General features: G+C 37.0%; 1 protein-coding gene across 3 annotated transcripts in view; it reads right to left on the minus strand.

The window, feature by feature from the left end:
- Positions 1-13,000, minus strand: part of ANKRD28 (ankyrin repeat domain 28) — a 130,330-nt gene that overhangs the window by 38,198 nt on the left and 79,132 nt on the right. For all 3 annotated transcript variants that reach the window (XM_086614333.1, XM_009990805.2, XM_009990804.2), the window contains exons 4-7: positions 11,227-11,297; positions 7,838-8,038; positions 6,979-7,066; positions 1,193-1,335 (exon numbers count right to left, since the gene is read on the minus strand). In XM_086614333.1, coding sequence (XP_086470459.1) covers positions 1,193-1,335; positions 6,979-7,066; positions 7,838-8,038; positions 11,227-11,297 — 503 coding nt within the window. The remainder of the gene's footprint in view (positions 1-1,192; positions 1,336-6,978; positions 7,067-7,837; positions 8,039-11,226; positions 11,298-13,000) is intronic.

Below are 13,000 nucleotides of genomic sequence, written 5' to 3' on the forward strand. Positions count from 1 at the left end.
TCGAGAAACATGTACCAGGGAAGAATACGTTTGCTTTACAAGTGAGCCAACCTCCTCCCATTGTCTCCACACAGTTTCCTGTACGCAGTATGCAACTTGACAGAACGCGCATTTGGAAAAAACGTCAACGGTGGCAATTCGCACAGACACTACAGACTAAGCACAGCATGGACCTCTATCACTTTTCAACAGCATTTGCAGGTTTCCGTTAAAGAGAGAGGTCAAAGGGGCTGAGTCTCCCCAAAACAAGTTTTAGGCATTTAAATTTAAAACTCCTAGATGTAGCGTGTGTATGCACACAGGCAGACTGCTCTATGTTATCAAGGACCTGTAGGCTCTGAGTATAACAGGAATTTTAGTTCTCAACTACTTCTAAAACGCAATCACACACTTTGCTAATGAATTATAAGAGGTGCCACTGTTTACGTATCCAAGATAGTAGTAGTCAAATGATCTCTAAACCAAACAAGATTCTGAAGTATTTATTTCCTTTTTTTTTGGAGAAGGAGAAGGGGAGAGGGGTATAAAAGTAGAATTTGTTGCTGTGCACAACATGATACTGAACTCTGATCTACTTCTCAAGAATGAACTTTGGCAGCATTACCCAGCCCTGTAAGACTAAAACATGATGCACAATGTAGATTTCTTACACAGTTTCAGTTTGTTGTTAACTCACTTTCTACATGCAAGTACTGTACAGCCTTTTTATTTATTTTCTGTTTCAATATTAACATGGCCTTCCTTACTGTACTATTGAAGTTGCTAACAATTTTCAGTATTTCTCAAAACTTAGGTGGTGTAAGAAAGTCAGTAACATCTATATTTTACAAATAAATGAAGCAAAAGAGTTGAATTTCCTGCAGTTCAAAAAGGATTGTGTGGCAAAGCTAGGAACGGAATTCATATTTCCTGAGTTCCAGTACAGTGAACTAAGAGTAAGAAATACCAAATGCACAAAAAACCTAATACATACAAATTAATTTTCAAATAATTGTGCAAAATCTGCATGGCTCTTTGGTTACCTGGGGGAATGAGGTTTTACAACAAAAAGACATATGAATGAAGATATTTGGAAATGCTATTTTCACTGTATCATAATCTGTCCCTAAATAAGCAGTGTGCTACAATACCAAGAGCAGCATTTCAAACAGCAACAAAAAAATACATATCACTACATTCTATTCTTCCTTACATCAACTCCAAGATCTAGAAGATATTTGACTACACTGATCATCCCACTAGATGCTGCAGCATGTAAGGGTGTATATGATTTCTTGTCTTTGCATGTCACTTCAGCTCCTTGGGCCACAAGTAATTTCACAACTTCAATATGACCTAAAAGAATGAAGAGAAAAAGAATGAAGCTGCATTTTACATTAGTGAGCAAAAGTTTACAAACCTAGTAATCATACAATTGTTATAACATAAACAACATATTATTCATTTGGACCTAATCTGGAAAATAAAGTATTCTTCTTGTATTCTAATTGTATCATGAACTATAAGCAGCATAAAATATTCATCTCTAGAAGAGAGTATTTCCACGTACCCTCTCCAATAATCACATTATTCATACAAGTAATCTTGTATATTGAAAAAAATAATCTTGTCTTCATCTTTTCTTCTGCTCACACAGAAGGATTTTTGGGGAAGATTTCAGAACTCAGAGGTGAAATGACTTTGCAATTATTTAACATCTACTGCAAATTTCTGTTAACAACTTGAGAGAGAATGAGACTGTCAGTCTTCCACATTCACCTCAACTGCAAAGATACCTGTTAAGGTTTTTAAGGCTTTCAGTATAAACTTGGAAAAAATTACACAAACATGAAAAGAAGAAAATATTCTATTTTAAGATAAAAATATTCCACTCTCCTTCCAACCTCCTTTACTTGCAAAGCCTTTAAATTGTTGACCCAAATCATATGCGATTTAGCAAATCTCTATTTTCAAAACCATCTTAGCTCTTTGAGGAACTGTAGCCTTTTGAAAGCATCAACTATTCTCCTAAGTTATCAGGAAGAGAGTAAGAGTCAAGCGGGATCATCAGGAAGGGATGACCTGGGGGAAGTTCCAGGTAACAGGGTGGAAAGCCCACCCTGCAGCAGCGGGCAGTCGCCCTCACCACCAGCTTTGTGGCTGCGCCAGGGGACCCCACATCGCATCGCTGCTGCAAGGGGCAACCCCACTTTCCCCTCTGCTTCCCTTCACCATGCCTGCACGCTCCCCCACTTGCTTGCTATGAGAAATGCTACGAAAATGAGGCAATCGAAAAATCTACTGCTCTTGCTCAGCTGTTAATTTAACCACCAAACAAGTCAACGGCTGAAAACACACAGATAATCATGCCAAAGTGTCAGAATAAAGGAGCACACTTCAGTTAAATAGTCCACAATAGATTTAGTGCTTTACCTTTGTAACTGACCCATAGACACGTGTCTTGGCGTTACCTTTCAAGTGACACCCTTGCCTTACTTAAAAAAGTGGTGAGAGGCACGCTGAATACTCGCGCTTATCCAATCAGATATGTAAATAAAAAGTATCAAATCCAGTCTTCAGTTTAACAGCGCTTCACAAAAAGTGAGGGTCTTTGCTTTTTCAATGACTGAGAGAACTTGCAAAAGTTTGAACAGGAAGTGTCTACCCAAAGGAATACAGACAAAGCTGTTTCGATAAACATTCAGTCACCATGTTGCATGCACGACAACATACAAAATGACCCTTCGCTTAGCTATATCCATCAGAAACATACAGCGTTTACCCGTGCCACACGAAGTGCTGCAGTATGTGACTTCTGAATTACTTCAGTATTGTAGGAAAGAAGAGAAAGAGAAATGTAAACACGATACTCATCTTCTGACCCAAATTTGCAGGGGACAAAAATGAAAACAAGCCATATATGAGAGACAGAAGTACAGAAGATTTGAAAGCGGGGAAAGGAAGAGAGATGCTGAACAGAAGAGTGGTAGAAAAAACTTTAAAGAGAAGAAAAAAATAATAAAAAAAAATTCCTGACCTGCACTGAAAACGCAAGCAGCAATCAGTGGAAGACGCTCAAACAGAAGAGCAAGGTACTTGAAGCGGGAAGCACTGAGCAGACATCCTGATACATAAAGGAGGGCGATGCTAACACGCACAAATTAAAGTCCACTTTTGTCACAGCATTGCAGCTGGACAGCAATGGAGCCGGGTAAAAAGCAGGAAGGAAGGGAAACAATGGATATAACCCTAGAAAGTTATTTATAGTAGACTGACGAAAAGCACAACTTCTTTTTTTTCTGTGGTGAGTTTTATATGGTGGAAAAGCTTTAAGATTTTCTTCAAACAACTGGAGCAGAGTAAAATAGCTCTAAACTGTGAGAGGGAATGACATGGTTTTTTTTTCCCCTGTTGGAACACTTCTTTTAAAAGCTTTTTCTACTCTATTGTCTGCAAGGATATTCAGGTTGATCGACGTCAGATAAATTACATTTTTCCTACCCAAACACAGTTCATTAACTTTTTCCTTTTAGTAGCCTATGAAATAGCACTGACAAAATTAGAATAAGCATAGCTTACTTGAAAAATAGAAGACTTTTCCCTAACCTACGAGAGCACAAGCCAGAAAACATCTGTCTCTGCCATCTCACACACAAGTTTCATTCAACAAAATTTTGCAAATAATCACCTTGTGTAAGGCGGTGGGCAGCCTGTAGCAGACTTTGCTTTGCATAAGTAAGTCGATAACAAAATAGTAATACAAAATATTGCAAAGAACTTGGATCAATAATTAAGATTGTTCTTTAACTTCTTGATTTCAAGTACTGGTATCAACACTTGAAGTGCAGTATCATACCGCTTCAAATTTTAAGTTATAGTGTTAATGCTGTGACAATCACTTCATAACTCACTGGCACATTCAAGTCCTTTCTCTGAAGACAGTTCATCAGGGTCCTGTTGTTCTTTTTAGCTTTCACAGCCTTACTTTATGTTGCTATCAAATTATTTCAGACCTGTATTGTCAGTGACATAAGACTAATGTAAAATCATCCTGAAACAGAGCTCTGCAAAGTCAACAGTTGATAATTCCACTTTTGTATGAATACAGGTGTTTGTGAGAAGGTCACTCTTAGAATCACAGAATGGAATCATAGAATCGTTTAGGTTGGAAAAGACCTTTAAGATCATCAAGTCCAACTGCTAACCTAACACTGCCAAGTCCACCACTAAACCGTGTCCCTAAGCCCCACATCTACATGACTTAAATACTTCCAGGGATGGTGATCCAACTACTTCCCTGGGCAGCCCGTTCCAATGCTTGACAGGCCTTTTGGAGAAGATATTTTTCCTCGTATCCAATCTAAATGTCCCCTGGTGCGACTTGAGGCCATTTTCTCTTGTCCTATCGCTCGTCGCTTAGGAGAAGAGACCAACACCCACCTTGCTACAACCTCCTTTCAGGTAGTTATAGAGAGCAGTAAGGTCTCCCCTCAGCCTCCTTTTTTCCAGGCTAAACAATCCCACTTTCCTGAGCCGCTCCTTGTAAGACTTTTTCTCCAGATCCTTCACCAGCTTTGTTGCCCTTCTTCGGATGTGCTCCAGCACCTCAAGGTCTATCTTGTAGTGAGGGGCCCAAAACTGAACACAGTACTACTTGGGGTGTGGCCTCACCAGTGCCGAGTACAGAGGACGATCACTTCCCTCGTCCTGCTGGCCACACTACTTCTGATACAAGCCAGGATGCTGTTGGCCTTCTAGGCCACCTGGGCACACTGCCAGCTCACATTCAGCTGGCTTTTGACCAACACACTCAGGCCCTTTTCCACAAGCAGCTTTTCAGCCGATCTCCCCCAAACCTGTAGCATTGCCTGGGGTTGTTGTGACCCAACACTTAGCCTTGTTGAACTTCATGCAGTTGGCCTTGGCCCATTGACCCAGGCGGTTCTTTTACAACCGTTGAGATCTTACAAATAAGCCCAATTTTGTAAATATGTGGTTTTGCATTTGTAAAGACCAGAATTCTCAGTGCTCAGACCAAAGCACATTTCATACAATGAACAACTCATTATCAACCCTCAAAACTCAGGGTAAGGTTTTTGGTGACTGTATTTAAATGGGTGCTGCCCCATATGGCTCTGTTCTTTTGTTTTGCTTGGTATGTAAGTTTAAAATTGTGTTTCCACTTTTAAGTTAACTTTTAAGTTGCTTCCATTTGCTCTTATGTGGCAAGAATCGGAGACGTTTCTTGGATAAACGTCACAAATCCAAAGCAGTTATAGAAGATACTCAATGCCACAGAATCACAGATGAGAAGTATGTTTAATTAGCAACCTTAAGTGTGTTTTTAAGAACCACTTCTCTCATGCATACACATTGCAAAACATGCCTATTTACAAGTAATTCTCTCATCCATAATAATGAGCATTAATACCAAACTACATATCGAGGGACATTTTGCCTAAGATCAGACCTCCAAAGCAAAGTTATCCTAGACTTAGAGAAGTCAACATAACGAGTCCATGTAATTTCCTAGTTTACATGTATTTATTTTTTGGTTTGATACCAGATAGTAAAATTATTTTTTGTTACTCAGAGAAGAAGGAGTATAGAAATTACTCTCCTTGTATATTAACTTAAAATGTTTGTCAAAAATACAAGGTACTTCTTTGTAAACCCTATATATGAAGGCTTTCATTGAGACAGTCATTTCAAGTAGTATTTTCCTCTTGCAACTGGATTAAAAACATTGACATCTTTAGACGACCTCTGAAAAAAAAAAAGCTGTCAGAAAGAATAGGACCATGTTCTCTTCCTGTTCTTAAGTTTCATAAGATGGTATCTTAGGCACATATATATGTGTATGTATTTTCTAAAGAATTTAAAACTTAGGAAAGTGCAGATCATCAAAACATAGCAGAAACACAAAATTACATATAATAAAGTCTTATTTCCCCATTTCATGTTTGAAGAAATTCCCAGGCATGCAGATTCATACAACACTGATCCCACTGCTTTTAAACTTCTCCCTTGGCAGGATAAGATTATGAAGCAATAAGCTAAAGTACTGAATACAATCAAGACCATGGAATCATCTTAACTGGCTTCTTCCTGAAACTAATACTGAAACTTAATTGTTCACCGCTTATACACAACACACGTTGCATATGTTCAAGGGCATTTTTAGACATTTTCTGGAAGTTAAGAGGCATTATGTTATTTGGCTTCTGAAGAGGTACAACATATTCCGCAATGCCAAATACACTCAGCAGTTGCATGTGAATTACTTAGAAACGCAGCGATTAGCCAAAGCTAAGAAGTCTTTGCCATGTTAGCATAGAACTCAATCTGCATTTTCTATGATTCACCTTCCAATTGTTTATATTGCTCAAATGTTAAATGAAGCTTGAGATACAAAGCTCTACTATTTATTATAGATATGCTGAAGAAAACAATTCCTACCACTTAATAAAGTGAAAGTCTGATAAAAGGCAATGAAGTACATCACTCTTGACAGTACTGCCAGTGCATTGATCAATACCATGAGAACAATAATTATCCACTCCTGGAATAAGAATGGTAAGGCAAGAATTTGGAATTTTATAGATCAAATTTTCTTTTAAAGTATAATCCCCAAGGCTGGTATAATGATCCTCTGTTCGAGGTGCCCCTTGTATTAATTGCTTACTTTCTATTTAGCATTATTGCAAAAGTTTTCACCTGTGATTAAACCCCTGGTGATTGAGAAAAATAGGAGGTTTTTTTAAAGAACAAAATTACTTACTTTACTTTTCTTTTTCCAACAAATTGATTTTCTCACCACAAAACACATTTGCAAGGCAATCTGAAGTATACTACTAATGGTTTTCTGGCAGACGCACAGATAACCTCAACACATATAATTTAAGTATTTTTCCTAGAAATATATAAAACTACTAAACACAAGGTGATTTTTTTTTTTTTTTACTACCAACATAGTAATCAACTGAAATATGTACATACCCATATATGCTGCCCAATGTATAGCTCGTCTGTCTTTCTTGTCAAACGCATTAATATTGGCCCCTCTAGACAACAGTAAGCTGACCATCTGAGATAAACACAAAGAAAAGAAATCCTCTATTAATATGAAAAGCTCTGCTTAAACTTAGACAAAGAAAACAAAAATATATGTGTTATCAAAGGATTTAAATGTGTTGGTTTTTGAATATTCTATAAGCTTGAAAAAACTGGCTGCTCACCTTGGCAGCAATAATGAAGCAATGGTAAGAAACACAAAACTCCCATGTCAACAATAATATTTCCAAATTAAAGAGTCAAAGAATCTTTGAAATCTTCAGGCCATTACTAAGGGATTCACTAAAGGCAATCACTAAAATCAAGTGATCAAAATCAATCACTATTGCCAATCTGTCTCCAATTACTTATACACAATCACAATGGGAATTTGTCATCAGTCATTTTTCAGGGGTCAAAAACTAGCGAGATAAAGCTTATGACATGTATTCCCTCCACATTTTGGTGACAACACATTCCATATGTTCACTATCTACTGAAGAGAAAAATATCGTTTTTCCATTTTAAACTTATCTATTACTAGTTTAACTCCAGTTGAGTCAAGCAAATTTGCTCTGCCTTAAGAAAGGTGAATGCTGAAATAACCTTCCAACTAAATGATGTAACATGTATTTTCCACAACCATTCTATAAGATGTATACAAAAGACAAATACAAGCACAAAGTAAAGGTTAGGTTTTTCTGAGGGGACAGGGGAAACATGATTTTAAACCAAGAAACTAAACATTAGAAATGTGTGGGACAGAACGACAAGTGGGAAGCAAGCTAAGAAAAATAACTCTTACCTCAACGTGTCCACTGAAGGCTGCATGATGCAATGCAGTTCTGCCTGCTCGATCAGACACATTTACATTGCTTAGAAGAGGCACCAAAGCTTCAGCACATTTCACAGCTTTGTTTGCAGCTGCTATATGTAGGGGTGTCTGCCAGTTTTTATCACGAGCATTGACATCTGCTGAATGCTTTAACAACACCTGAACAGCATCCTGAAAAACATTAACAAAAAAAAAAAGACAAGCCACTTAGTAAAGATTTGAAGTGCCAGCCTTAAATCCAAGGAATAGAACTATTTGCAATTTGTTCTTTTGTAAACATCATCAAATGCTTTGGGATTTGTAATTTATCACAATTCCAGATTTGGGGATGTTCTCAAGAACATGAGCAATATACTCCCTATAGAATTCAACTAAATCAACCATTTCCAGGTCTTTTATCCAGTTTCTTAAGCCAGCTGGCAAACTGTTTTGTCATCACAACTCATTTCCAAAGCTCAATAAACCTCCTTAGGATTTCTTCCATTGCTAAGGATTAGTGAAGTACTATGAACTTATGACGCATTTTCATCAATTTGCCAGGCAAAATTTTTGAACTGTCAAAGTCAAGAAGTGATAAAGAGAAGAACAGCTTATTAAATGTAGATTTAAAGAACCACAGACAAAACAGAGCATGGTCATAAAAAGTTTCAACATACACTGTTGCAAAACTCCCAAAAAACATTTCAAAACATTGTACTAAATTCCACCTTACAAAAAGTTAATTCATTTCCTTCTGTTAAATGTATGAGCTGTGAAAATTTGACAAATAAGACTGTAATCCTTACAGCAAGATAAACAAATGCCACTAAAATATGTGCACAAAATTGGAATGCATAAAAAAAAATAATCTGTTGATGTCATGACAATGAATACTGCATTTTACATTAACTCCATGACCTTCCAATAATTCACTAATTGCTTTCAGTGACTTCCAACTCAAACACTGAACACACAAATAAATGGTTGGCATTTGAACTTAAAACATGCTACCACAAGTAGCTACTGAAAATTTCCAATTACATTGTGGTACAATAGCTAGGTATTTTTCTCAGCTATAAGCAGAATGTTGAGTAACACTTGATTCTATTTATTACAATAAATTATATTTAGTATACTCAAATTTCTTCTACTGTCATTAAAAAAGAAGATAGGAACAAACATAAAAGTGAAAATACTGCATCACAGAATTGTAATTTAGAAGAGAAATAGAACAGCTCTTCTATTCTGTAAGAAACTTAAGTAGATTTAATACCTTAAAAATCTAATCAATATTTTGAAGTTTTTGTCTTTTTTGAACTAAATATTAAGAAAAACCATAATCAGAACAAGGAAATTTTAGAACAGCTATTACCCCTTTTGTAGAAGGAGGCACTATAGTAGTAGTATAAAAATAATGTATCATATTTTTATGTGCATATGCATTAATGAATTTCAAGAATTAGTGAAACTGCTTAGGGTTTCTTCTTTTCAAAGTACTTGTGGCACACAAACATAAAGGCCTGAGGCATGACTATCTTGACATGAAGTTGCTTGAACTTGCACAGTTGACAGATAAATCCATAATTCCAGCTATTTTGCATGTTTCAATGTTCCTGTTTAATTGCACCTGTCCTTGCTTCAAGAGTAAGTCCAGATGTTTTACTGAAATCATTCATCAAGAGTTTTTTCATTACAGCTTTTTTTCATCTAACGCTCTAAACCCATGTATGTCTGTCATCTGGAAAACAGTGCCTACACGTATCAACCACGTATGTGGACTCCAGTGACTTACTGTGTTTATAAATAGAAAATTCTGACATTTCTATCATATAATCATAGAATGGTTAGGGTTGGAAGGGACCTCAAAGATCATCTAGTTCCAAGCCCCCTGCCATGGGCAGGGAAACCCTCCACTACACCAGGTTGCCCAAAGCCTCATCCAACCTGGCCTTGAACACTTCCAGGGATGGGGCATCTACAACTTCTCTGAGCAACCTGTTCCACTGCCTCACCACCCTCAATGTAAAAAATTTCCTCCTTATATCTAATCTAAATCTCCCCTCTTTCAGTTTAAAGCCATTGCCCCTTGTCCTATCACTACACGCCCTTGTAAAAAGTCCCTTCCCAGCTTTCCTGTAGGCCCCCTTTAAGTACTGGAAGGCTGCAATAAGATCACCCCAGAGCCTTTTGGGTAAATAGTCCGATTGGTTTACATGTGTTGGTTGCCTTTGGTTAGCATTTTGTTTAAAATATTCCACATTTTAAAAGAATGACCATGGTTGCATTTCTTGAAGCTATCATTTAGGTCCAGTTTGTCTGTAGCACTCCTCTCTGCAAGTGTTACTCATATGAAGAGCTTTAACTGCCCCTCAGCTCTGAAGAATGCGGCATTTGGTGCTTTGGTCTGCTCTTAAAAGAGCAGCCTAAAAATACCTCAAGAAGAACAAAGAGCATTTGGGAATGAGGTGCCTTCGAAGATTCATTTTCAAACATTGTTTTGAATAACATAGTCTTCACATAATTTAGCTATTAATACTAGTGACAAAATATTGCAATTTATCCAAGGAATTCAAAAGCAAAAACTGAAACAAGGCTTGTTTTACACAGAATCTTTAAAAAAAAAAAAATCTTTACTTTTTGAGACACACTGAAATGAGCATTGATTATTCAGGATCTCAAACGAGATAGTTTTGCATAAACTCTTCCACACAACAAGCTCAGCATTTCTGATTGTTTTGATCTTCAACAGGCATTTAAAATTTTTATTAGGACATCAACAACAAAGGAACGATAACAGATTCATTTCTTACATTACTGTATTCTCACAACTGTGTAACTGGTAGACTTCAAAAAATCTTCTACGTATTTAATTTATAACTTTTAAAGTGATTTTCAATACTATCATTACTCATTAATCACTTTAAAAAAAAAAAAAAAAAAATGTTTGCAGGCCTTATAGAACCTTTTATTTTTTCAGTGCCTGAACAGACAAGCACATAAAAAAATAAATGGAGAAATGCAAAGATTATGCTGCAAAATCTGTACTAAATCTTATATCATCGCTACTTCCCTCATGCTGAATCATTCTGATTATTTTAAGAGAAGAAAACTGGACTTGAGAACATTGCACACAGAATCCTCTGCTACAGAAATGGCAGAGAGCAAAGCTGAGAACTGGAAGTTTATAGTTTTCCCCCTTTCTTCCTACTCAGGCATGTGATATATATACACACATACCCTCAACAGGTTAAACAAACTGTTGCAAAAATGTTCTGCAATTCCAAACATTTGGAGTAGTTTCACTTTGTACAAACCGAACAAAGAACAGAAGGTAATTTGAGATGTCTCATTTTAACACAACACAAAAAAATCCAACATACCTCACTACAAGATGCCACAGCTCTGTGTAAAGGAGTCAACCATTTGCTGTCTTTGGCATTAACTCTAGCTCCTGTAACAAAACATAACAGATATTTGCAATATATTTACAGAAAGACTTAAATACTTTCAAGCACAGAGATAGAACTTATTGGAAGATACTTATTCTAGGCTCGCTAATACAGCATGATGCTAAGAAATGGAAAGGAGTCTTTTCTCCAGCTGAAGTCCACCCTTTGAGGAAATTCTTGTAACACGGCACACATAATACTCTTCCATCAAAGCGTACTCATCTGTTTACACTGGGTAATCCTCTATAATCTTTGGCACTCCCAAAGGTACATAAAAGACTGCTGGGTAAGACAGACAGACTCCTTGCCTTCATTCAGCAACAAAAATCTCATACTGTCCCACTATAGTTGAAATTCTCCATTAGAAGAGAAAGAAGCTTCATTTATTCTTCATGCCTCCAGTTTCTGGTGGTTGGTGAATCTGATGCATAAGTATATAGAATGATGCTGCTGCTTCTACTGGGAGTTTGGGAATGAATCATCTCTGTTCCACAAGGTCACCTAGCCCACTTCAAGATCTCCTGGACCTCCCTTCATGAGCTAGACTGTAACAACCACACCTCTCTGCTTCTAAAGGTATACCCAAGAAAGAGCTGTCCCCATGCCCAGGAAAAAAGGTCACACAAACATCTGTAAGGGACACAATCTGGGTTTGTGTTTTAATTTTTTTCTTAATAATAAAAGGAAAAAAAGGATTTGAGGACTTTTTTCATGAAGGAAGCAAATGAACTACATTCTGACTTCCAGGGAACTTCAACAAACAAGAAAACTTAATGACTATGCTTAATAATTTAATTTCTTACAGATATATACACACACACGTATATATACATATAAAACCTTACAGTTTTTATACCTTGAGTGGAAATTTAGCCATCTTTACTTGAAAACTGCTGAGATTTTACAGAGATGTGACAGCTTAGACAAAACGTTATGTTTTTGAAAAAATAGTTTGGAAATACCGTTGGAAAGAGATCACAGAGCAATGTATGATATCACACAGTAACATTAATGCTACATGGTCAGAGCTTATTAACTTCTCAGGCTAAACGTAATATTGTTATGTTAGAACCAACTTTATTTTTTTCTATGCAAAGAATAGAAAAAGATGGAAGGCCAGTAAGACACGAAATGTCAAACAGGCTGCTGGTTGGGGTACTCAGCTGAGAGACAGGGTATTTTGATCCAAGCCTCCGCAGCCTGCCACCAGCAAACTCTTTCCCAGTCCAGTTGAACAACCTGACCAGGAAACTTAGCAGTCTGTACAAAATTGTGGCTGTATATACTAAGCAAACCAATGATTTAAAGTCAATTCTCTGAGTTAATCAGCTTCTAGTCAAACAATCCCTTTCAGGCTTAAGAACACAACATGGAAGCTGATGCTGGATCCAAACTCCCATTTTACCCTAGCTCTTCCATGTGCCAGAGAGGGCCTGAGGTCTAATTGCTAGCTAGTTTCAGGGATTTCCCTCTTTCGTTATTCAAATTTCAGAAGCTTTGGGTGTCATCCTATTTTGCAAGTTCAAAAATTTTTGGAAAATAAGTTTGAAGGAATGGGAAGAAAGCCCATTTTGAAGAAAATCTCCACAATCTAACAGCAGTTTAAGAAACTTAATCTTACCATAAACATCTGCTTTTGTCAACCATCATAAGGACCTAGCATACTGCTCCGTATCATGTACGATAACATAATGTACTGTACCAA

The sequence above is a fragment of the Tauraco erythrolophus genome, chromosome 7 (assembly GCF_009769465.1).
Source record: "Tauraco erythrolophus isolate bTauEry1 chromosome 7, bTauEry1.pri, whole genome shotgun sequence".
NCBI classification, from domain to species: Eukaryota; Metazoa; Chordata; class Aves; order Musophagiformes; family Musophagidae; genus Tauraco; species Tauraco erythrolophus.